The sequence below is a fragment of the Diabrotica virgifera genome, chromosome 6 (genome assembly GCF_917563875.1).
Source record: "Diabrotica virgifera virgifera chromosome 6, PGI_DIABVI_V3a".
In the NCBI taxonomy this organism is placed as follows: Eukaryota; Metazoa; Arthropoda; class Insecta; order Coleoptera; family Chrysomelidae; genus Diabrotica; species Diabrotica virgifera.
Genome location: NC_065448.1, coordinates 203,684,190 through 203,711,828, shown reverse-complemented (window position 1 = coordinate 203,711,828; position 27,639 = coordinate 203,684,190). Strand labels below are relative to the sequence as shown.

Below are 27,639 nucleotides of genomic sequence, written 5' to 3'. Positions count from 1 at the left end.
TATTTATATAATATCGCTTTACAACGTTCTTCGACGTCTTCCGATTTCCAATCTCCATCTCGTTCTGTCATTCCATACATCGTCCTCGAGTCCTCTATCCCTGATTTCTCTATCAACTCCTTCTCCCCAACTTCTTCTAGGCCTTCCTGATCTGCGCCGTCCTCTTGTTTGTCATTCGAGGATTTGTCTTGGTATTCTATTCTCCGGAATTCTCCTTACGTGTCCGTACCAGCTGAGTTGTTTCGTCCTGATGTCGTCAACAATAGTATGTCTAACCCCCATAAATTCTCGGACTCTCTCGTTTGTTATTAGGGATGGAAAAAACCTACCGGTTTTTTTACTTCGCAATAACCGGTTTCACCGGTTGTTTTTTGTCCCGGTTATAACCGGTTTTTTCTTTTTAAAGTAAAAACCAGTTATTAGGTTTTTACGGTGATTAGGACTAGGTTAGGTATTATTTTGAATCCCAATCATAATTATTATTCTCAAGTAATTATTCCAAACAAAACCATAATTCAAATTTTATTTTATAAATACAGAAGCAAACTGAAAGTGCAAACTCCCCTCAGCCAGAAACAATTAAATTTTATTATAATATTTCGTTGAAAAGGTATTTGTAATAATAATATTTACATAAGAAGTGATCTGGTTGAAGTAGACGCAAACATCATCTATTTTTCGCACTTGACTCTTGACATTGAAAGTGGGTGAATGACTTTTTCTGATTACCAAAAATAATGTTCTGACTATGAATATCGAATTACCGATTACGAATACGAATCTCCAAGGGTTTCCTTTGGATTTCAAAACGATACACCCATACAGGAAGAATAAATGAGTTAAAATGTACCTATTATACAAATATACAAACGTGTTAAAAGAAATACATGATAAATTTTTTTTGATGGTAGTAAAAATAAAAGATAAATTGTATTATCCAATTAAAATCCAATTTTCACTCCCAAGAAGGGAGGTCTTGTCGCGCCTAGATATTCCCGCCGAACGGCGCCAGTTGTCCATTTCTCTTGCTCTAGGCATTTTCTCTGTTCTGTCTTTTAGAGGCCAAACTTCGCATCCATATGTTGTGATGCGTTTTATTATAGTTTATATATTCTTCTTTTATTTTCCTTAGAAATATTTTTATCCCACAGTACGCTGTTCAGTAAGGACATGCCTTTCCTTCCCTGTATATTTCGTTCCTTAATAGCTGCATCTAATTTTCCGTCTTAAGTGATCTTTACTTCCAGGTATTTGTAGTCTTCACATAATTTTATTTCGTGATTTTCCTCTACTCGGAGGCTATGTTGGATTTTTGTTTTTTTGTGTGTTCAAAGCCATTCCATACCCCTCGCAATAATGCGTAGTGCGATCAACCAAAATTTGCAGCCCTTCTCTGCTGTCCGTAAGTAGTATTGTATCGTCAGCATATCTGAGACTATTCACTTCTTCTTTTGCCCTTTAATTTGTCCAATTTTGAACATAGGCTTCCCCCAGTTTCCTCCATTCTCTTATGTTTAGTGCTTTCTGTTTCCAGTGCATTCCTCGTATCTTTTTAATGTCGTCTCCCCATCTCATCTGGGGTCGTCCTTTTGCTCCCTTTCCTGTCCATGGTCTACATTATAGTATCGTGGTATTCCACCAATTGTCCGTTTGTCTGGCGTTATGACCTGCGAAGCTCCATTTTAGCCTGGCTATATGTTGTCCTCTTTGACTTTTGTTTTATTTCTTACCCAGTTGTTTTGCTTTTTGTTGTTTTTGTTGTCTGTGTTAATTTAACTCCTAACATTGCTCTCACCATGGCACTTTGTGTCTTCATTATTTTATCCATGTTTGCTTTGGTCAAGGTCCATGTTTGGCATGCGTATGTGAGAACTGGGAGTATGCACTGGTATGCAGATTACTCACTAGTGTTCCATTAATTGATATGAGTTCGTTGATGTCTTCTGTCCCTCTTTAAACATCTTTTATGAGCACATATTAAAAAGTAAAGGGGATATAAAAATAAAATAAAAATTCCATTTTTATTCCTGCGTAAATGGGATAATACACACCCTTGTCGTACTCCTCTTCTTATTGGAATCTCTTTAGATTTTTGGTCGACTCGAATTATGGCTCTCTGATATCGGTAAAATTTTGTAATAATTCTCACATCCTGATCATCTATTTCTGTGTTCCGTAATATGTCTGCAAACCTTCTGTGTTGTATTTTGTCGAAAGCCTTCTCAAAGTCAATCAGACATATGAATACGTCACAGTTGACATCTCGACAGCATTCTATGTCTATGGTAAAGCTGTCATGTAGTTTATCTAATTTCTCAATCTCTGCATATTTTTCTGATAGCCACAATTCCTTCGCTTCTTTGATTTTTTGTTTGATTTGTTTTATTTACAATTTTGTATTGTTGTTCGTTTTTGTTTTTATATTTTCTCCGTTCCGATATCAATGACTTTATTTCTTTTGTTATCTAGTGTTTGCATTTAGTGAATGTATCGCCCTCCAGTTGTTGTTATATGATGTTCCTCTGGGTTTTGTTCTAACTCTCTCCATTTTTCTATAGCATTACGTTGTCCTTGGCTTTCTACTTTTTGGACTTCCTGGTGTATTTGTTCTGTGATCTGTTGGCAGAGATCTGCTTCTTTTAGTCTTTCTAGATTAATTCTATATATTTTGGTGGCTGTTATTATTTTCTCTATTTTAAGGTTCATGTCTGCTAAAACAAGGTTGTGGTCATTTACCATATCTGCCCCTCGGCAAGCTTTAGTCATGGTGTAGTCACTTTGGTTTCTTATTTGATCTTACCTTTATTTCTAGGAGCTTTCCACGTCCACGTGTATATTTTTCGGACTGGTAGTTTGCACCATGTGTTCTTAATAATGAATTTTGATATAATATCGTAAACTTATTCATATTCATGTAGCACTGCTCACGACTCACTACACGATCCAAAAATTAAACAAGTTTGATCTTCTCACGATCGGAATTATTTTCATTTGTGAAGAGAATTTACTTTTTGAATTTCAAGATTCTAATACACTTAAGCCGGAGATACACATGCCTGATACTAGCACAATGGCATACCAGTAACTAGCAAGCGCCAGCTACTGCAACCAAATTGGCAAGTGTGTACGTTTACTAGCACTAGCTAATCGCATACAATTTGATTTTTCGTACTAATAGTAGCGTGCTTTTTGATGCAATACGCACGCTTGGAGAGTACACAGGCAACAGTCATGTGTGAACGCACGTGACAGCTACTGGTATGCCAGTAGTTTTTGAAGTTTTCATTTTTTATATTTTTGTTTAATTCACTCCGAATACTTTCAATTTTCAATGTCAAATAAACGTCAAATTGAAAGGCAGTTTATTTAGAAGTTCTCCTAAAAATTATTAATTTTTAAGGTTTTTTCTTAACTTTTTGAGTATTACGAGTAGTATAAAGAAGTACTAAACCAGTGATCTGTAAGAAAGTGTGAAATTTAGCGCCTAGAAGTTAAATTTCAGAAAACAAATAATATGGAAGGTATACCACCCGAACCTCCAGATAAAGGTAAATTTTATGTAGAAATGGAAGGAGATGGGATGATGGAATATGAGGAATTAAATAAAAATAACAATAGAGTAAATAATAAGGTAACAAACAAACAAAACCAAACAAGTAGTACTATTGAGGTAAGTAACAAATTTAGTTGCAATAACGATGAAACTTTGACAAATTTAAATCAAACAGATAAGTCAGGTAAGCAAAATTTAAATAAAGTAATAAATTTAAGATTAAAACATAGATATCAATTTGGAGATAATGCACCTTATATAGTACACATAGAAAATAAAAACGGTAACATTGGTCGATTACACAGGATCGGCACGGCCCGTTTGATTTTAAGTGCAGTACCTGAAATTGAAAATAATATCACACAAATTACAGTAGTTGGTAGAAATAAAATCAAGGTAGAACTAAATAATTTTGCTAGTGCTAATAAATTAATTGATTCTCAAATTCTTAAAAGCAAAGAGTATGAGGCATATATTCCAACGTTTTTTACTCAAAAGAAAGGTGTTATAAAATTGGTAGATAAAGAGATAGAAGATAATGATTTAGTATCATTAATTAAACCTAGATTTGGAATTAAATTCGAAGTATTACATGTAAAAAGAATTATGCGGAAAGTGATTCAAGATAATGGTAATACTAATTATGTAAAAACAGGAACCGTAATTGTCACTTTTAAAGGTCAGTCTATACCAAAAAATGTAATAATAGAAAAAATGATATACGAGGTGGAAAATTATACACCCAGAATAATCCAATGTTTAAAGTGTTTGAGATTTGGGCATATAAGTGCCCAATGTAGAGGAAAAGATAGGTGTGAAAGATGTGGCGAAGAACACAACAAATCTAATTGTTCCAATCCGAATAATTTACTTTGTGTATTGTGCAAAGGAAAACACAGCGCTACTGACAAGGGAGCAGATTGTACAGAAAGACAAAAACAGGAATATATTAAAAAAATTATGAATAATGAAAATATAACATATTATGAAGCTAATAATAAATATAAAAAATGTTATTCAACAGTAAGTAAAGACCAAGAAAATACTTCAAATAAATATACAATATCTAAACGAAAAAGATCAAGTAGTATTGATTCTAGTAGTGTAGATAAAGAAACAATGGAAGCACGCAGAAAAATTTTGCAAACACCAAGAATACAAAGTCAGCCTTGTTATAATTTTAATAATCCCATTTATTCTAACACAACACAAACACAAAACGATAATCAAAATAATATAGGAGAAATAATAGTAAACTTTATTTCAGCAACATTAAATCAAATTAATCACAATTTAGATCAAAAAACGTTGGAATTATTAAAAAACAATATTTCACAATTATTATTACCTCGTGATGGCTAACGTTTCATTTCTTCAATGGAATGCGAGATCAATTAAAACAAATAAGGGTTATTTAGAAAAATTCTTGTATGACAATAAAATAGATATAGGATTAATATCAGAAACTTGGTTAAAAAAGAGTAATTTTATTAACTTTACTGGTTATAATGTCTTTAGGAATGATAGAGATGATGGATATGGTGGAGTAGCCATCCTTTTGAAAAAATTAATAAAATTTTACAACAGTCCTACTTTTCATCAAATTAATGACATAATGTGCAATAGCATATCAATTAAAATTCAATCCGGAAAAAAGTTAAACATTTATTCAATATACGTAAAACCAAATCTTAAAATCACTCTAAATGAATGGAAAAAGTTTTTTAATAGTCTAGAGAAGCCTTTTATAATTGGTGGTGATTTTAATAGCCACAATTATGTTTGGGGTTGTAGTACTGTAGATACTATAGGAAAAAATCTGTTAGAAGCTATTGAGGACTGTAATCTTGTAATTTTAAATAATGGTAAAGAAACTTTGATGCGTAGACCGAATAGCAATAATAAATCTGCAATAGATCTTACAATATGCTCAGCAAATATTAGTCATTTTTTCGATTGGGATGTTGTGGACGAGACATTAGGATCAAATCATTTTGCTATTATTATTAAGTCAAATATTAATGTTAATAAAGCGGAATGTGTAAATACAAAATTCCAATGGAACATAAATAAAGCGGATTGGTCTCTTTTCTCTTCTATCACTGATAATTTCATGGAAATAGATAATAATTTAAATTACCAACAATTTTTAAATAAATTAAACGAATATTGTAAGATATGTATACCGGAGAAGAGAACAGGGACTAATCCACGATTTAGAAAAACTTGGTGGAATGACAATTGTAAAAAGGTAATAGAAGAACAAAAACTAGCTTTACGCAAGTTTAAACTACAGTCTAATATACAAAATTATATAAATTATAATAAATGTGTAGCGAAAACCAAAAAAGTTGTATTAGAGAGTAAGCGTAATGCATGGAGAAATTTTTGTAAAACTTTAAACAAAAATACACCAATTAAAGATATGTGGAATCAAGCCAAACGATTACAAAACATTTTTAAACCACAAGTAAATCCAGTGACTGAAGGAGAATGGGTTGAGGAGTTTTTAAGAAAATTATGTCCAGATAATATATTTTCAAAAATTAATGTAATGGAAAGAAAAAACTCTATGCATCCACTTTCAATTCCATTTAGTTTCTGTGAATTAGAAATAAGCCTTGAGAATAAGAAAAATACTTCTCCAGGTATAGATAATGTACATTATATTATGTTGGCCAATTTACATCAAAAAGGGAAAGAAACACTATTAAATTTTTTTAATCAAATATGGTTATCAGAAGATATTCCAGATAACTGGAGAGAGTACCGGGTGATTCCTATTCTCAAAACAAATCGGAATCCTGATTCAGCAGAATCTTATAGAGGTATTTCATTGAGCTCCTGCATAACAAAAACACTGGAAAGAATGATAAAACTTAGGCTCGAAAGTTGGCTAGAAAAAAACAATAAATTATCACAAACACAATTTGGATTTCGAAAAAATCATTCTACTGTGGAAGCTGTGAGTCATTTGGTAACAGATATAAATTTAGCGTTTACGAAAAATTCTTCAGTAATCGCTCTTTTATTAGATGTTGAAGCAGCATACGACAACGTTAATTTAAATATACTATATAACAAAATGATACAAATAGGTCTGCCAGAATGCTTCTGTCAAAAAATAATAAAATTGTATGACTGTAGAAAAATTTATATATCGGTAAATAATAACACATTTGGTCCAAGACTAGCGATGGGTGGTTTACCTCAAGGAGGAATATTAAGCCCTTTGTTATATTTAATTTACACTTCTGATATAGAAAAAAATTTAAACTCAACAAAAATTTTACAATTTGCAGATGATATAGTTATTTATCAAGAAAACATTAAAATAGAAAATGCAGTCAAATCCATTGAAGAAGGAGACAAACATATTAAAATATGGAGTGAATTACATGGACTAAATATATCTGATTCCAAAACCAAATTATGTATTTTTACAAGAAAACGAAAAGAAATACCCAATCACATCTTAATAAACAATATATCCTATCCTGTACAAAGTTATGTAAAATATTTGGGTATTACTCTGGATAGACAGCTTCTCTGGAAAGAACATATAGACCATATAGTTAAAAAAACAGAAAAAGGAATAAACCTTCTTCGATTTGTATCACACTTACGTTGGGGAGCAGATCCAAATATTTCTTTGTTGTTATTTAAAAATAATATAAGAGCTATATTCGACTACGGATCAATATTATACAGTGACGCATCACAGTGTCATTTAAATAAAATAGACAAAATCATTAATAAATCCCTTAGATTGTGTATAGGAGCCCTAAGAAGTACACCGATAAATAATCTACAAGTTGAATGCTGTGAAATGCCGATGGATATAAGACGAAAAAAACTTGGCATCAACCTTTTAGTTAGATTGTATGAAAAAAAGGCAAGTTTAATTTCCAAAATACATCAACTGTTTTTAGCAGACTTGACAGAAAAATATTGGATAAAAAAGAAAACTCTAAATATGGTAGATTTATATTCAAAAATGACAATATATGATAAACAACTTTATAAATATGACATAAACCCAAATTATAATATTGACTTTAATAGTATGGAACAAGTTCAGGTATACTTTTTAAGGGACTATAGCAAGTTGCCTATATCTTTAAGAAAATTAGTGTTTACCTCCGACAGTTCACAAATGTTCAAAGATTATTGTATGCTATATACAGATGCATCAAAAAATATTGAAGGTGTGGGATGTGCCTATTGGGATAGCAGTAATAAAATTAGTAAAATGTTTAAACTAAATTCTATTATGAGTATATACACAGCTGAATTAATAGCGATAATGGAAGCACTAAAATATTTATCTAATATAAATCATTCAAAGTTTATAATTTTTAGTGACAGTAAAAGTTCTCTTAGTAAAATTAGTGCTATAAATACTAAATCAAAAGTGAACTACATTGAATTATATATCATAAATAAAATTAAAGAACTTCAGAAACAAGGAAAGTCTGTTAAGTTGGCATGGGTTAAAAGCCACTGTGGAATAACTGGAAATGAAATGGTAGATGAATTGGCTAAAAACGCGGTGACACAAGGAGTATTAACCCATTATCTTTGTACGCCAAAAGATATTGAATCAAATTTATTCAAAGAGATTAAGAAAGAATGGAAAGAAAAGTATATTGATGAAAACGTAAATACAGGAAACCACTACAGATCAATCAGAAACTATATAACGGATAAACCTTGGTTTTCTAAAATGGAGTCGACAAAAGATATGATAAGAACCATATGCAGAATGAGATTTGACCACTGTCTTACTCCATCATATTTATTTAAAATTAATATAGCTGATAGTCCACAATGTATTTGTGGACAGTTGGGCAATCTACAACACAAAATTTTGACCTGTTCTCTTATCTCTAATAAAGTTAATATGTTTTTAAATTCACTGTATTCTTTGACTGATGTCCACCATCCCATTAATTTAAATTATTTATTAACATTAGAAAATAATGAGTTGGTATACCGACTATTGTATAAACATATTTTAGATATTAAGCTTAAATTGTAATTGTAAAATATAGAGTAAGTATTTCTTGTAAATTGTTATATGTTAAAAGAAAAAGAAAAGAAAAGAAAAGAAAAAAAAAGAAAAGAAATATAAAAAAAATAATAAAATAAAAATAAAAAAAAAAATAAAAAAATAAAAAAAAAATAATAAAAAAAAAAGAAAGAAAAAATATAAAAAAGATATATAAAAAAAAATAGAAAAAAAAAATATAATAATTAAAAAATATAAAAAAAATATGTAGATAAAAATGAATGACGAACTTGGACAGTCCATAGTAAAATAGCTTTCGAATGAAGTAGAGGGCTAAAGAAGAATGTTGCAGTTTTTGCTGTGGAACTCTGAGAACATCATTTGGAAAAAAATTAATAAAAATATATATATATATATATATATATATATATATAAAAAATTATTAAAAAAAAATACAAAAATAATTATTTATTAGTAGAATTGTTTATTATATTAGTATTAGTTTTAGGATAAGATACGAAAAAATGACTAATAAAATAAAAAATAGTAAAATTGGCGAATGGATTTAGTGTCCGCAGTCATATAAACCCAAACAAACAACAACAATACTTTCAATTTTTATTTTAAGAAGTTCAAGAACTTGAAAAAATGGCTTTTTAGTACCTACTTTTCACTAGGAAATCAATCTGATTACTGGTGTGTAATATCTAACCCTGCTGTTTTTGCCTTCCTAGTACGTGCATGGTGCATGCAAGGTGCTGGCATGCCAATTACTCAAATGTGTTTTGTGCATACCAGTTACTGGTATATGCAAGTTACTGACTTATGCCAGTAACTGGTATTCAAGTTACTTTACCATTTTACAGGCATGTGTGTACCCGGCTTTAGCGCAGCTTATAAAAGCGTGACTCACGTTCGTGACTCTCTACCCAGATCAGCAGGGCCTAAGGCTCGTGACTCATTTGCCACCTATCGATATCCCATGTATCCGTCCTTAAGAGGCTATCCTAGTGTATGTATAGAAGTACGAAATTCATATACTTTTTTGGGAATTTCTAAAATAAAAAGTACTACACCAATTGTTTTGAAAATTTGTGTGAGCATTTATTATAAAAAGAAGTAGAAGTAAAACAATTTTCATAAAAAGATATTGAAAATTAAACGATGTATGCGCCATCTACTGGCACCGTGAAAATAAAAACATACCTCCACTCCTGCAGCGATTGGGACTAATAGAGATCCTGAAACATAAAATTTCAAAGTTGTTGTTGAAATATAAGTTATTTTCTGTACCATCAGCTAGGAGTTTTTTGTTCGGATAAAAAATGTCAATTTGGCGGTTTTTAAAACTGAAAATATTTTATCTAATTAAAAAAAATTTCAACACTTCATCATTTATCCAAATTTTAATATTTTTTAAAAATTTTAGTTGATGGTATAGAAAATAACTTATATTTCAATAATCACGTTGAAATTTTATGTTTCATGATCTCTATTAGTCCCAATCACTGCAGCAGTGGGGCCATGTTTTTATTTTCACGGTGCCAGTAGATGGCGCATAAATCATTTAATTTTCAATATTTTTTTGTGATTATTTTTTGATGATTTTAACTTCCAATCGTATAGTAAGATATTTGATCACGTGTTTAATTCTGTCCAATCAGATTAAAGTTATACTGAGAATTATCTACTGTAGAAAATTACCGATAGAATTTTTTTAAGTAGATTGTTTCTGTTTAATGGCAACCAGTTTCCTAGTTTTGACAACTGTCACATTTAAGAAAATATCCATAATATAACTATTAAAAAATAATCTAACGAATATCACACGAGAGTAAGAATAAATAAGAAAATAATGCTTCATTTTTACTCAAATTTGTTGTCATTGGGCAATAGCCACTCGAGCCCTGCGGGCTCTCGTGTCTATTGCCAGACAACAAATTTTCGAAAAACTGTCGCATTATTTTCAATTTATTCTCACTCTCTTGTGATATTATAACCAAAAATTGTTTTACATATACTTTGTTTTGTAGTAAATGCTCATGCAAATTTTCAAAACAATTGGTACAGTACTTTTTATTTTAGAAATTCCCAAAAAAATATATCAATTTCGTACTTTTACACTAGGATAGCCTCTTAAGGAACTTTTCTCATAATATATTCTTTATATATTAAATAGTATGGAAGATAGAGTCTCTTTTCATACCAGATTTTGCTAATTTTGCCAGATTCATCTAAATAATTTGGAAAATAAATTGTTGACCTTTGTAAAACAGTTTTAGGTGCTTTAAAACTCCCATATTTTCCAAGCTGAACCATGGCTTTCTCTATTTCACACAACGGAACGGTTTAGTGTAATCTAATTTAGACAAGGAAAAACAACAAAAAATTTTTAAACAATTTTTTTTAAACAAATTTCAAAAATCAATATTTTCGGTCCGGACAAATTTTTTGGTTTATATTTTTTGGACCATTCTGAACAAAAAGTTCTCTTGTAATTTTTCTCTTAAGTTCATCGTTTTCGAGTTATAAGCAATTTAAAATTAAAAAAAAAACTAAAAATGGCGATTTTCAAAGCACTAGTAACAAATATTATTTTTGAGGCTAGCAAGTGCCTAAATTAAAATTCAAACCTTCTTGTATCCGTTCCCGATGAGTATTTTGGGTTCTTTTTATTTTAAACTATTGTTTTTTAATTATTAATGCAGCGCTTATAACGGCGGGAGCTCGGGATATCGCGCGTCTGGACTATATTATACAGTGATGAGCGCGCTTATAACCGGCAAAATAGCTCAAAAGATGGAAAACATAATACATTGCGAAACAAAAAGAGATGAAACTAATGGAGGTGGAAATTATCGTTATAAATGTATAAATAATTAACATTACATTACATAGTTTCCCACCTTTAAACGTCTGTGACAGGAGTATTTTATAAAATTCTACTGTCACATAGACAGTTGTCATACTCCTCTGATACGGCTAAAGGTGGGAAACTATCTAATCTAATGTTAATTTATACGTTTATAACGATAATTTCAACCTCCACTAGTTTTATCTCCTTTTGTTTCGCAATGTATTATGTTTTCCATTTTTTGAGCTATTTTGCCGGTTATTAGCGCGCTCATCACTGTATATGTATCTCGGAAGTTCTCGGCGCTTTTTTATACTTGTTAAATATAAATACGTTTTTGGTAACCATGTTTTTTAGTTTTTATAATTCAATATAATTTTTTGATGTTTATTATAATTTTTGAAGGTATAAATAACAATTAAAAAATTAATAAAACGTTCGAAATTTTATAAATGTGTAACAAAATTAATTTTTTAGTTTTTATCATTGAGATCTAAAAAATTTTAAGATTAAAATACAATTTAATAATTTTTAAGATTAAATTTTTAAAGTATAATTTTAATTCAAAATCGCCGATATCCAAAATAGAGTTACTTAATTATTTAGTTATAGTTTACGAATATATCGCTGACCTGCATTAAACCTGTACGATGCAACGGGTCCCTGCTTGTATTTTGCGGTGTATACTGTATACACGGTGAGTCATGAGGAACTGTACATACTCCTACCTCGTATAGAGGCTCCTATGAGGAATAACAAATGACCATTAAAAAGTGTCTGCTCCCATTGTTTAATAATATACAGGGCGAGTTTCGCATTTTGACAGAAATTTGTATTCGTCATAATTTTTGAACGGTCAGATCAATGTGTCTCTTATTTTGGTCAATCGTTACACTATTACCACCTAATCAACTGATTTATTCAAACTAGAAAAAAATCAGGTCCGGCTTCAAAAAAATTAGTTCGTTTGGGTCTTAAAAAAAATTCCACCCTGTATACCCTTTTTGAAACCTATAAATGAATTTTACAAATTAGACAAATAAACAATTAAAATGACATATTTATTTTTTCCCCACACGATTACTTAATTTTTTATAAAAAAAATCGAATTTGACTATGAATTAAAAGTTTGGTAAAGTGAACCATAGATTTAAAAAAAAAATAACTTTTATTACAAAAATAATTTTTTTTTGAACAAATATTTCATTTATGTTACCACCCAATCAACTGATTTATTCAAACTAGAAAAAAATCAGGCCCGGATTTAAAAAATTAGTTCGTTTTGGTCTTAGAAAAAATTTCACCCTGTATACGCTGTCTGAAATGTCTAATATGAATTTTAGAAATTAGACAAATAGGCAATTAAAATGGCATGTTTATTTTATTCCACACACGATTACTTAAATTTTTATTAAAAAATCAAATTTTTCAAAATCGGAATTTTAACCTAAAAATAAAAAAAAATGAAATCACGGTTTACCTCGCTACAACTCTGTTCCAGTTTAATATTTTTTTTCCTGAAATTTTTACAGCACATATCTCTTACCATTGTGAAGACTATGAAAATTGTTGTAGACTTTCAGTCTTCTTCTCATAAAAGTTATGCATTTTTAAATATGAATGGTCCAGATTCGTTAATTACAAAGTTAAATCGCAAAAATTAAGCAAAAAAATTTAAAATTTATCGATTTGATCACTTCTTTGTTAAACTATAGAGTCCAAAGAGTAGTGTTATGGGTTTTAGAGCTAGACGTGGTATAGAAAAAAAAAATGGTGAAGCTTTTAATTTTAAGGTAAAATTCCGATTTTGACAAATTTGATTTTTTAATAAAAAAAATAAGTAATCGTGTGGGGAAAAAAATAAATACGCCATTTTAATTGCCTATTTGTCTAATTTGTAAAATTCATACTAGAGTTTTCAAAAAGCGTATACAGGGTGAAATTTTTTCTAAGACCAAAACGAACTAATTTTTTAAATCCGGGCCTGATTTTTTTCTAGTTTGAATAAATCAGGTGATTGAGTGGTAACATAAATTAAATATTTGTTTAAAAAAAATTAATTTTTGTAATACAAGTTATTTTTTTAAAATCTGGTTTCTAGTAAATATGGTTCACTTCACCAATCTTTTAATTATTTGTAGTCAAATTTGATTTTTTTATAAAAAATTAAGTAATCGTGTGGGGAAAAAAATAAATATGCCATTTTAATTGCCTATTTGTCTAATTTGTAAAATTTATATTAGAGTTTTCAAAAAGCGTATACAGGGTGAAATTTTTTCTAAGACTAAAATGAACTATTTTTTTTAAATCTGGGCCTGATTTTTTCTACTTTATATAAATCAGTTCATTGGGTGGTAACATAAATTAAATATTTGTTCAAAAAAAATAAATTTTTGTAATAAAAGTTATTTTTTTAAAATATATGGTTCACTTTACCAAACTTTTAATTCATAGTCAAATTTGATTTTTTTATAAAAAATTAAGTAATCGTGTGGGGAAAAAAATAAATATGTCATTTTAATTGCTTATTTGTCTAATTTATAAAATTCATATTATAGTTTTCAAAAAGCGTATACAGGGTGAAATTTTTTCTAAGACCCAAACGAACTAATTTTTTTGAAGCCGGACCTGATTTTTTTCTAGTTTGAATAAATCAGTTGATAAGGTGATAATAGTGTAACGATTGACCAAAATAAGAGACACATCGATCTGACCGTTCAAAAATTATGGCGAATACAAATTTCTGTCAAAATGAGAAACTCGCCCTGTATATTATTAAACAATGGGAGCAGACACTTTTTAATGGTCATTTGTTATTCCCCATAGGAGCCTCTATACGAGGTAGGAGTATGTACAGTTCCTCATCACTCACCCTGTATGAATCAACTCAATTTATTAAAATTCAGTGTTGCCCATAATATGCAAAAGTATTTAACAACTGTATACCTTCAAAAATTATATTAACATCAAAAAACATCAAAAAAATCATACTGATTTATCAAAAAGAAAAACATGGTTACCAAAAACGTATACATATTTTAACAAGTATAAAAAGCTCCGAGAACGCCCGAGCTACATAATATAATAATATAGTCCAGGGGTGAGAGCACGCCAAATAGAATTCTATTTTACTGACGTCACAAAATCGAATTTCACAATGGGAGAATCGACGGTTGCTAGGCAACGTGACGTCACTAAAATAGAATTCTATTTGGCGTGCTCTCACCCCTGGACTATATTATTATATTATATAGCTCGGGCGTACCCCAGACGCGCGACAGCCCGAGCCCAGTCATAAGCCCTGCATTAACAATTAAAAAACAATAGTTTAAAATAAAATAAGCCCAAAATACTCATCGGGAACGGATACAAGAAGGTTTGAACTTTAATTTAGGTACTTGGTAACCTGAAAAATAATATTTTTTACTGGTGCTTTTGGGCCTTAAAAATTTCCAATTTTAAATTACTTATAACTCGAAAACGATCAAAAAGAAAAATTACAACGGACCTTTTTTGCCCAGAATGGTCCAAAAACCCAAAAAAAAAATTGTCCGGGCCGATAATATTGATTTTGGCAATTTGTTTAAAAAAATTGTTTAAAAAAATTTGTACCAGTTTTCGTGTGGGCGACTTCTTGAACCTTATTCTGGGGTGTCTCACGAATGTGATTATGCAAAAAAATCTCATGGGAATATTTTTTCCAACGAACCCGCCGCCGCCGTTTCGCCTTTTCTAATTGGCACTGATAAGTTTTCATATTAAACTCATAATTTTTTTCTTTTATTGTTTCGATAAATATATTTTTTGAACTTACTGTTTCTATTAAAGGAACAAAATAGGAAAAAAAGGGAAATGTTTAAAAAATATAAGATCTTATTTTCTTAAAAAATATTTATTCACATTATTTAGTACAGTAACACAATTTGGACGGATTCGTTACATTATAGTTCAATTATTGCAATTTTTCTTGAAAACAAAAAAAACAGAGTTTCAATCTAGTTTTTAAAATAGTCTTCACACCGTATAAAGTTATTAATTTGTATAAACGACCATTATAATATAATAACAACTCTCTCAAAACTCTCAAAAAATGTATTAAATTTTTTTTCGAATCCTGAGAAAACTAACAAACATTTTTTAAAAATTTAAAAACATAATGAAAGATTACGTTATTACTGAGGGCCGAAAGTCCCTGAAAACTACTATAATATTTATTTTAATAAGTTACAGGGGTGAAAAAAAAACAGAAAATTTAGTGTGATTTTTAATTTCAAATACTTATCTCATTCAAAAGAAACTTTTTGGTTGTTCTAGCGGACTGCTTACGGCCCTCGGTAATAATGTAATATTTCATTCTTCGTTTAATTTTTTTAAAAATATTAGTTTTCTCAGGATTCGAAAAAAAAATAATGCATTTAAAAAGATTTGGAGCCGAAATTTTGCGCCGACGCACATAAGATGAACCACAATTCAATTTATTAAAATCATTACTTACAAGTTTAAAAACTTTAAACGTGTTTCGGCACAATACGAGCCATCATCAACAACAACAAGCAACAACAAACCAAAATAGGAAGGAGGAAGAATCTAGCTCGGTCTAGTCACGTCTAGTCAAAATAAAACACAAATAACAAAGGACACATCTTATGCAAAATATAATGTCATTCAAATGAAATAAAATTTACATGAATAGATGCGTCCTGAAATTTCAATAATTTGATACCATTGCGCCAACTCTGTATTTTGATTAACAAGAGCGTAAATTGATAAAAATAAATCTAAAATCGAATAGGAATGTACGTGTGTCAAAGAGAGAAAAAAGATCTTGTGATCCGCTTACTCCATAAATCTTTCTGATGGATTAAGGTAGATGTTCTCTTATCTTTTCCTATTATTATTGATAATAAAGTAGGTAAGTAGTTTCTGTCCTTGTGGGATCGGTACTCACCGGAGGGACCGCAGACGTTCGGATACAATTAGCGTCTCTTTGCAAAGACAATGACGTCGACTTTTCAAAGTAACAAGACACTTACTCAACACACACACTACACATCACACTAGGTATCTAACTGTTCAAAATTACCGTACCTGCCATGCCAATGGCCATTAGTTGTCGAGGCATTAGCTAAATAAAAAAAAATAAAAAATGCGACTTCGATAAACTTGAATTACAATTAACGCCCTAATTAAGCAAAATTCAGAGTTGGCGCAATGGTATCCAATTATTGAAATTTTAGGACGCATCTATTCATGTAACTTTTATTTCATTTGAGTGACATTATATTTTCCATAAGATGTGTGCGGTGTAAAAGTTGTACTACTTCACATATTGTATTTCAAAAAATAAATTGATGGAAAAATTATTTAAAGAAGTAGTACTCTTTTGGATAATCCATCTCATAAACGAATTTGATTCGTTGTAACTCTGTTTTCTTTACAAAACATTTTAATATCTACATAAAACAATTTGTCATCCTAGTACAATTCGTTATAAATATAAACACTAATTATTTACAAAGTAATGTCAATAAGACATTTCATAATACTTTAAGTATAATATTTACAGTCTGTAAATCCAAAGCTAAAACATACATTTTCTGTTGAAGATAAAACGTAAAAAACATTTACAATGTACCATCTATGGTAAAACAATTTTTAAAAAATGATTTTTCGGATTCGATGTCATCCTACATTGAATAATATTTACTGTGTTTTAATAAAAGGTCATCATAAATGTTCAACGTTTCTTTACCTTTTGAAACATTATTTATCTCAGTTTTACCATAGATAGCATACAAATTATTATTTCAACAAATATTATGTTTACCAAAAGTTTGAAATTTTAGGTACGATCTCTTGCTATTTTTTTAAGCTGTTAATACTATTTCTTTATTAAATGCCTGAAAAGTAAACTGGATCTTTAGTTTCAGGTTTTTTAGTCAAGAAGGATAAAATAATTTTTTTTATACATAAAACTCAACATTTCTGTTCAATATTTTTGGTTTAATCGGGAGCTTCATGCTTCATGACAAATGAATCAGTGAAAAGAGAAAACGAACATGTCACAAAAATCAAGTAAGCGGTAAATAAGAAAAACCTTCCTCTATTGAAAACTATTCAGTATTTATCACAATTTTATTTACCACTGTGTAGGTAGAGGAATTATAAAATACCTTGGATCCATGAATGTTCTCATTCAATTAGGGTGCAAATTTCAATAGATGTTCTAATTCATCATTATAAATGGTGCTACAGCCCTATGAAAGAGCCTCGACCTTCCCAAGTATATTACGCCAGTCAGTCCTCTCCATTGCCAACCGTTGCCAGTTTGCTGCGCCTAGTTTTCTCCCATCCTCATCCACACCATCCTTCCATCTGAGTTTTGGCCTACCCCTATTTCTGCTTCCCACAGGTTGTGACATAAGGATTCTTTTAGGAGGGTTGTTCTGTTGTTCTGCTGTGATCTTCCTAGATGCCCTGCCCATCTTAGTCTTCCTATTCTTATAAGAGATACTACGTCTTTACCAAAAAAATTTTGTTTATATCTGTGGTATACCTCGTAGTTGTACCTCCTCCCCCAGACACAATTTTCACAGATGCCACCGAATATTCTTCGTTCAAATATAAGCAGAAGGTGTTCACCTACCTTGGAAATGGTCCATGCCTCTGATCTATGTGTCAACACTGGTTGTATAAGCGTTTTTTATATGGTTATTTTTGTTTTTTGGCTTAAATTTCTGCTTCTCATATGTCTACTCAGTCCAAAATAGCATTTGTTTGCTAGGATTATCCTTCGCTTGATTTCTTCCGTCATGACGTTCTCCTTGGTAATCAGGGAGCGTAAGTATGTGAATTTGTCCACCACTTCAAAGGTAGAGTTATCAACCGTGAATTGTTGACCGATGTTTCTGGCTCTATCGTTGGGTGTTGATGCCATCATCTAAGTTTTGTCCTCATTTACTTGCAGGTCCATATTTTTGGGGCACTTGAGAAGGTGGTATACATTTCTTCTAGCTTGCTTGTTGTGCGGGCAACTAGGTCCACGTCATCTGCATATGCCAAACATTGGGATGATTTATTAAAAATATTTCCTCTGTTGTCTATTAGGACATCTCTGACCGCCTTTTTCAGAGCTACATTGAAGAAGAGACACGCCAGCGCATCTCCCTGTCGCAACCCAACATGCGCTTCAAACGCCTGTGATTGTTCGCCCTGTATTTCGACTTTGCACACAACTTTACGCATTGTAGCCTTAACCAATCTTATCAGTTTATCAGGGATGTGGAATTCATCTAGATGTTTTAATTTCTTTTTCTTAATCGGAAAGGGCTGATTAAGGATAGCCCAGTATAGGCCAAGTTGACAAACAGTGACTTCACTTTGGTGCGTGTAGAAACATCAAATGTATGGTCAAAAATTCCATCAATAAATTTATGAGCAACAATTTGACCTTTTGCCTGCGAGTTAGAAGGTATAAGAGAAAGTCTGCCAGTAACCTATTGAAGATTTGCAGAATAATAAATTGTTTTATGATTAGGTGGGGTATTAGAAAAATCGTCTAAATACATTGCATACTAACATAAAACAACAAAAAAGGAAAAGGCACTTAATATCCACAATAGCATGAAAAAAATAATAAAAATATAGAATTAGGTTTGGTTTAATTCTTAATTGTCAATTTAATTAAATATATTCAGTTATAGCTGAAAACTTGTTTTGTTATTTCCTTTATTGAAACTTAATACAAGAGATCATTCCTAGTACGATTTACTGAGGCGTTCATTATAAATAAAAAGACAAAAAGCTCATTGAAAAGGAAACTTATAACAAAGTATTCAAATAAAACCTAAAAATGTGATAATAATCTAAAATAACAAAATTGTCTTGCATTCAAAATAGAAAAAGAATGTTTATTAAATAATTTTTAAATAGTGTCTACATAATATATGGAGAATCATTTTTGAAATGTCCCTAATTAGTTCAGAGAAATAAGGGAAAAAATATCCTGTTGGTGACACAACCCCCTCCATGCCGAAACCAAATTTTTTGAGTAGTATGGAGATCTATATTAATAACCTATATGTTTCCTGCAGCCAATTTTGATGATATACATAGTTATAAACAAAAGAAGATCAAAAAACGGTAAATTTTCGCTTTCTTCGTCTATAACCAGAAAGTTAAGTATTTTAAACAAATTTAAGAGTGAGAAAGTCATAAATCGTATAAAAAAACTTCAATATGGCGTTCGCAGAATATGCCTATCCTTATTGGTTGCTTAGAAAATTGCAAAATAAATCATAAATTTAGAGTTTCTATAAATATTCATAACTTATGTAAAAATTTACTCAGAACGTTCTTAATACAGCGAATGCTGAGACTTCTGGTGCTTAAATTATATCCTAAATTTCAAAGCAATTGGTCAAATAGTTTAAAATTTAATTTGTTTATCCCAAATTAATTTTTTTTGCAACGCTATAAGTCAGAAAATGATGAGGTTACACTAATACTTTGGATAGTTTATGAAAGAAGAAGATTTATACTATTAATTTAATTAAAAAAAATGATACAAAAAATAATTCTAAATACTGCAGAATTATTTTGCAAAACCATGCGAATTAAAAAAAGGGGGGCTAACTTCGTCCCTAATTGTCCTAGAACAATTGTTTTTCTTTCTAAATGTGTATAAAAATTCAGTCTTTCCAAATATAAAAAATAATTTTTTTACGGGTAACGGTTAAAAAGTTATTCTAATTGTTTATAAGTAAGCAAAAAATCGACGTGTTTTTGCAAAATAATTTTACACTGTTTAAAATTACTTTTTGTCATTTTTTTAATAGGGTCAATAGTATAAATGTTTTTCTTCCATAAACTGTCAGAAGTCTTATTGTAACCTCATAATTTTCTGACTTATAGTGTTGCAAAAAAATGAATTTGAGATAAACAAATTAAATAACTTTTAAACTCTTCGACCAATTGCTTTGAAATTTAAAATATATTTTAAGCGCTAGAAGTCTCAGCAATTCGTGTAACAAGAAGGTTCTAAGTTAATGTTTACATAAGGTATGAATATTTATAAAAACTCAAAATTTATGATAAATCTTGCAATTTTCTAAGCGACCAATAAGGATAGACATATCCAGCGAAGCCATATTGCAATTTTTTATACGATTTATGAGCTACTTACTCTCAAATTTGTTTAAAATGCTTAACTTTTTGGTTATAGACGAAAAAACCGAAAATTTGCCGTTTTTTTATCTTCATTTGTTTATAACTATGCATATCATCAAAATCGGCTGCAGGAAACATATAGGTTAATATTATAGATGTCCGTACTACCCAAAAAATTTGGTTTCGGCCTGGAGGGGATATGTCAAGAGAAAAATCTTATTTCTCTGGACTAAATTAATTTTAAATAAAAATTATGCAGGTAATTTTCTTTAAAAAATATCAAAAAATAAGTATAAATTACAATTTTATTAATTAAAATATATCAAATATCAGTAACATGAATTCTCTTGAATTTTAATATCTATTTAAATTACTGAATTTTATTTAAAAATAAAATTAAAGTTGATTATAAAGCAGGAAATGAAAAATAATTAAATGTATACACGCACTGCGACATGGAAAATATCAGGACTTGATTTAAAACAAGATTTTTCTGATATTACTCATATTGTATATTTTCATGTACTCCATGTGTCAGAAGTTCTAAAAGGAACAAGAAAAAAGTTAGGTACTATCGAAAGTAAATGAAAGTCACTTCAACTAATTAAATCACCATTCTGTCTTAGCAATTCTAGCCTCATTTCGTGTTCCCTAGCTTTAAGCCTTAAAGAGGCTATACTAGAACTGCGCCTATCCACGTCGGGAGGTGTTACCCCAGATCCTGACGACCCAGGACTCAATGGTGGTGAAGCCGTGAATTCCTGCTTCGGCCGTTGCGCAGCTGATATATTTGCTAAAAGAGTCTGGAAGGAGCTGGCCGAAGGGTACAATCCCATTGAAGGAGGTAGCAGAGGAGGCCCACCCCTGTGGTACGACTGTGGTGATGGAAGGTATCCTGGAAGGACGTGGGGGGGATAACGAAATGTAAGGGAGTCAAAAGGTTTCCTTAAGCCAAACGGAAGATTGAAAGGATTGGGCAGCGTCGGTGCAACAACTGGAGGAGATGGTCCTGGAGCGGATGGATTGAGATAAGGATTGTAGGGGTGACCTGATGGACCGACCTTCTCCTGTTTTCTCCATTTGGCCCGCCGATTTTGGAACCAAACCTGCAACACAAAAATTTATTTTTTAATGTAAAGTTATTAATAATACATATTTTATTGATTTTTTATTTCAGTTGGACAAGAAATATAATACTGTGGTAATGTTATGAAATATAAGGTGTATATTATAAAATATATTAAAAATAACTAAAACAAGTTATTGCAATATTTTTGACAAAAATTCATTTTCAACTTTTTTTTGTTATGTTTATTGTAGTTAGCACATATATGTATTTTAATTTGAATTATTTTCGAATATGGGGCTTACAGTTGTATCGGAGGCAAGGGATGCGCAACTTACAGCCTTTCCGAGCCAAATGTCAACCTTTCCTGCCCGTGTGATGATCTTAATCCTGATCATTCGGTGAATGTAGTGGCGGCTTGTGGTAATTTAAGGAGGGTGTTCAATTAAGGAATGTAATTATACAAATGGTGAATAAGCGCCGCACGCGAAAAATTTTTGGGGCCTCGCCAAAAGATGTTCTGTAAAATGAAACCTATCTTTGACCCGATTAGTCAGGATGTCACACACTTTTTTGTTTTGTGCAGAATATGATACCTACTGAATGATGGCGCTTCTTCTGTGGTGAAGGTGGACGCAGAAGTTACGAATATTGAAATGGCTCTGTCAAAACTGTTTAAAAATCCGTTTATTTTAACGGCATCCAAAGACCGAGATTGAAATTATAGTTTTATTCTTTGAAAACACTAAACATGGAAATCAAAATAAAGAATGTAGTTTATCACACCCGCATAATCACGAAGTTTTTCATATTGTTTAACTTTAAAACAATGTTTAAACTTTTTGTTTCTTATTGCACATTCTTGTACCAAAGTTTATCTCCGGCCAAGTTAGTCCATTCTTTTTATAAGCAGTCGATTTTCAAAACTATTTGAATTTTCTTTTATAAACTTCACTGAATAAAGCTCCATCCTAAAAAAACTACCTACCAATATTGTATTTAATAAATTCCCACAATATAAAATGCCAAACTGTGAATCGAAACGCTCCGCCCCGGTCTCTGTGTGCAGTGCACAAATCCTCAATGTTTTAAGATAGGAGAATCGCTGGTTCACGGATTTAAGAGCTCTCGTTCTTCTATAGCGTTACTGCATAGTGGCTGGGTTCAATTTGAATTCTGCACTTACCACGTGCATCTAGCGTAGCGGTGTTGTGCAAATAAATTATGTGATTAATAAATACAGTTATATTTTAATGATACTATGATATTTATGAGATTTAAGAAAAAATATTTTAATGATATTTATGAGATTTTTTAAAATACAGTCGAACCCGCTTATTAGAATACCTGTTAAAGGAATATCCCGGTATAAGGAATATAAATTTGGGGTCCCAAAACCGTTTTAATAGCCACAGATGATCGGTTATTAGAATATCCCTGTTATAGGAATACTTTTGCTTGGCACGAAGGCTATTCCAATAAGCGGGTTCGACTGTATGTATTTTAATGAAATTTGATTGGGTGTTCACACTGTTCACTGCACAAGTAAACCAATGGAGAAACCGTCCCTGGGTGAATGATGTTAGATAACAAACACGGCTCTCAACTCTAGGTCTTGGCCACACGGGCGATTTTTTACGGCGCAGTAAGAGCCGTACAAATAAGCGCGAAAATGGGTCCCACGATGAGAATAGTAGATGGTCAGACTTAGCTGTAAAATATCGCGCACCAACATCGAACCGGCCCACCTTTGGCGCTGTAAGAGCCGTAAAAATAAGCGCGAAAATGGGTCCACGCTGAGAATAGTAGATTGCCAGACTGAGCTGTAAAATATCGCGCAGCAACATCGAACGGGCCCATCTTTGGCGTCGTGTCACAAACGAAGGGACGATTTCATTTATTGGCGACACGCCGTAATTTACATCCACGTGTGGCTATGCTTTTTACAGCGCTTACTGCTGGAAATTTGCTCTAGTCTTTTCTATTCTGATTTGGATTTCCCAGAAGTAATAATTATGTGTGGAGTTAATCGTTGTTCGAAGATATGCACATTTTTCCACTCATCCGACATTGGTTCCGTTTATTAGAATATTCTCGAAATTTCTTTGAGTTTTGTCTCCTTGACGTTCAATATTAGACCGTATTCTTTTTCATACTCTGCAATTCTCTCTTTGCCAATTCCTGATGATCTTTAATAGTTTCGCCTAAGTTAACAGTACCATTCGTAGGTACACCTAATGTTGTTAGTGGGAACTCTATTTACAAAAGCCAAAAGATTTAAAAACAAAGCATTGTCCCTAATTTATAAATGAAGCTTAAGTTTCATGAGTTTAAATATCTAGGCATCACACTATATACCTACGGAAAGCTCGAAACAAAAGTAAAAAATCAAGTGAATAAAGCAAACAGAGTCGCAGGTTGTATGAATGAAACAATGTGGAGAAATAAAAATATCAGCAAAGAAGTGAAAGGCAGAATTTACAAAAGAGTCATCACATCAATAATGACATATGCAGCAGAAACACGACCTGATACAGAAAGATCAAAAAGAATGCTAGAAACAGCAGAGATGAAAACTCTTTGAAAAATCGATACTAACACTTTGGGATAGAGCTAGAAGTGCAGACATACGACGGAAATGGAAGACGGACAACATTAATAACTGGTTAAAACCAGAAGAGTGTAATGGAACGACCACACAAGCTTACTTACTTTCCGTGTCCGGAACACCAACAACTTTAAATTCTGTATTCCCAATGGTTGGCCACATAGATGGCCCTGTCATTTGCTATAATTAAATCTTCTTCTGTGCAGGTCTCTCTCATCTCTGTACATGATAGTAGATACCGGCTGGTCTGAACCGCGCCACAGTCGTAGGTATCGTCCTCCTTTTATCCCCATTTTTTCAGGTTACTAGCACAACGTGAAACGCTGGTTCTTAGTCTGTTTAGCGCTTTCCCAGTCGGATACGGTAAATTGTGTCCAGCAGCCATTTCCTCTGAGGGAAGAAAATGTGTCGCGGTAGCTGAGGCTTGCCATAGGTGTATTCGGCTCGTCTCTGGCGCTGTGGGGTTGGATCTTGATGTTTTCAGGAAGCTTTTCCGAGATCTTATTCTGCTTGGCTGAGTTTGGTGGTCATATAAGGAGTGTCTTCGGTCCGTCTCCTGCGTTTTTCGTTCTACCTCTGACGTGACCTTCCTCCTGATAGGCGGTGGAGCAATCCCAGCTTTGTTCCAGCATCTGACCACGCCATTCCAACTCTAGCGGTCTTCGGGCATGCTTGTTTCTAAAGTAAAAAGCACATACCTGGGTTTTTGTGGGATTGGGTTTCAGATGGTTTTTATGGTAGTATAGAGCTAAGTCTCCCAGGGCATCTGTCAGTTTAACTTCTACTTCATTGAAGGTTCTTCCCTGAGCTGCCACAGCTGTAATATCAGCGTAAATAAATTGCCTTGTTTGTTGGTGTATGAGTTGGTACCACATAAGCTGAATGACAACAAATAGAGTAGTAAGAACGGTGAGATACCGTTCACCAATAGAAAGACGATCAGTTGGGTGGTCACGAAACGATGGAAGGACAACTTACTGAGGCACATTGAAAAGCAAACACAGTCATCTCTGCACAAAAAGAAGAAGAAAAAGAAAAATATTTGTTTTGAAGTTATACTTCTTTAGGCGCGATTGGAGTGAATTTTTATTATTCTGCGCGCATGCGCACACAGACAGTATGGAGTTCGTTGCTAAATGTTAGTTATGTATGTATTATAGTCCAAAAAAGATATGGAAATAATATATTAGTGTCTTTAGTAAATATATTTATTTTAATTTTTGTATCTTTGGATTTGTCTACCTCGGGACTAAGATAATAAAAGTAATATTTACAGTATTTTTATACTTCACTTGGTCTATTTGACACATTGTCTGACAAATCTTGAAGTCCGCACCCGCACAAACAAAAGGAGTATAGCTCAGTGGTAGAGCGTTTGATTGGAGATCAAGAGGTCCCTCGAATCCGGGTGTTTTCTATTTTTTTTAATTGTTAGTATTGTTTTAATAAAAATTTTTGGAATAAAAATTAGTTTAATCTTTAAATAAAATATAAATAAGCTGTTCGAAAGTATATTTATTTCGTTGAAATCATATAATAGAAGTATAACTTCTTACGTGCGTACAAAGTACACACACATTCTTTTTTTTTAATTTTGCTGCTTCCCTTACAAAGTCATACAGTAAGAAACAATTTAAAATGATGAAAAGAGAAGGCTACGTTGCAACCTTGTCTACGCAACTTTGTAGTCATCTGAAGTCATTGTACATTCACTTCAGAATTTTACACTCCTTTTTCTCCCTTGTTCTAGTTTAAATATATAATGATAATTTTATGGCCCGTAATGACAGTGATTTTCCATTAATCTTAAAAATATTACCACTAATTAATAATATAATTTCTTAGAAGTAGCCTATCTGGTAGCTAATAGATAAAAACAAACTGTTCGCTTGTATGTATGCAATTTCTTAATTGAGAATTTAATTAGTGTGATGTAAATACAGGTAATATTTACCGTTAGGTCAATTAAATGTGATGGACTTAAAGTAATGGACATTTTATCTGTCGATATGCCTACAAAAACATGATTGGAATCATTTCGAAGGTAATTTTACTTTTACAAAGTAACGAAATTATAATGTTGGCTAATGCATGCTTTCCATGTAAATATACCTACTACTAAGATTGTTTGCAAATTATGTATTTAAAAAAAATAACTACTCTAAAAGGTTGTATATTTAATTAGAGGCGTATGTAAAGGTCCGTACCAACGGAGTGTGTTTAGGCGCGCTTCACCAATTAACCAATTTAAACGTCGGCAAAGAGAGATAGAAAATATCATCATCAGTATGACATCTACACTCCTAGAGGAGTGATTGCTGTAGTGATGTTGATTATAGTTACTTTCGAGTATTCGTTACAAATCGTTACTTTTGTATAAAGTAATCATTTAAAGTATTCGTTACTTTGATTACTTTGATTACTTTTGTTACTTTTGTATTTGAGTACCGGTAATTATATCGAGAATCGCATTTCTCAGTACATATTTTGTATTAGTATTAGTAGGATACTTTGATTACTATGATTACTCTTGTATTTGAGTACCGGTAATCATATCAAGAATCGCATTTCTCAGTATTACATATAAGTATAAGATCCGATATAATGACCTTCACCGATCTATTTAATGGATAGAAATTAAATGATATACAAATGTTCTGTCATTGCTGCTCCACAATATCAGTAATCTCGAATAATCTGTTTGCATCAATTAAGTGCCAAAAACAAACCCTCGAAACTCTAGATGACGTACCTTAACAGTAACCCTGGGCACCCAGGTGATTCGGAGGTCGGTTCTGATTGCAAATTCGTGTTCAGGGACCCCAAGCACCCCGAAATAAGAAAATCTGGCCCATAATATACTGATTTTAACATGTTTATGCATTTTTCGATGCGATTTATACACTTTACAATGCAATAATGCATTTCCACCTATTTTTGTATTGTATCCTTTTTCCAGACGTCATCCCAATCCTAAATACAATGCAAAAAGTTGCAAGTCTCTATGTACCTACTATATTTAAAAATATATTTATTCCTGTGTTTTTAGTGTTAAATGCCCTGGTCCAATAAAAACAATGCCATACCTACATGTAAAATTAAAGTTGATGGTCATAGTCTAGAAATATTATCATTTCTACATATTTTTCTGTCAATCTAAGCTATTCTTTCTAGGCCTGATAAGAATAGTGTGTATTTATTATTAAAATCTAATGTGTTGCATTTTTATTTTCAAAAGAACTAACATCTGTGAAATTATGTGAATTATCTACCTCGACAAATTGTATAGACATATGTTTTTGGGTGCATGCTTTGTTAAATGATATACCTCCCTCTGTTTCAGCTACTTCTCAGCGCCCTGTATATCCTGTAAAACTCT

General features: G+C 31.6%; 1 protein-coding gene across 1 annotated transcript in view; it reads right to left on the bottom strand.

Annotated features, from left to right (window-relative positions):
* Positions 1-15,291: 15,291 nt before the first annotated feature.
* Positions 15,292-27,639, bottom strand: part of LOC114328543 (homeobox protein aristaless) — a 283,900-nt gene continuing 271,552 nt past the window's right edge. Inside the window, exon 4 of the mRNA XM_050653665.1 lies at positions 15,292-21,692. Within this exon, the coding sequence (XP_050509622.1) occupies positions 21,183-21,692 (510 nt within the window). The 3' untranslated portion in view covers positions 15,292-21,182. The remainder of the gene's footprint in view (positions 21,693-27,639) is intronic.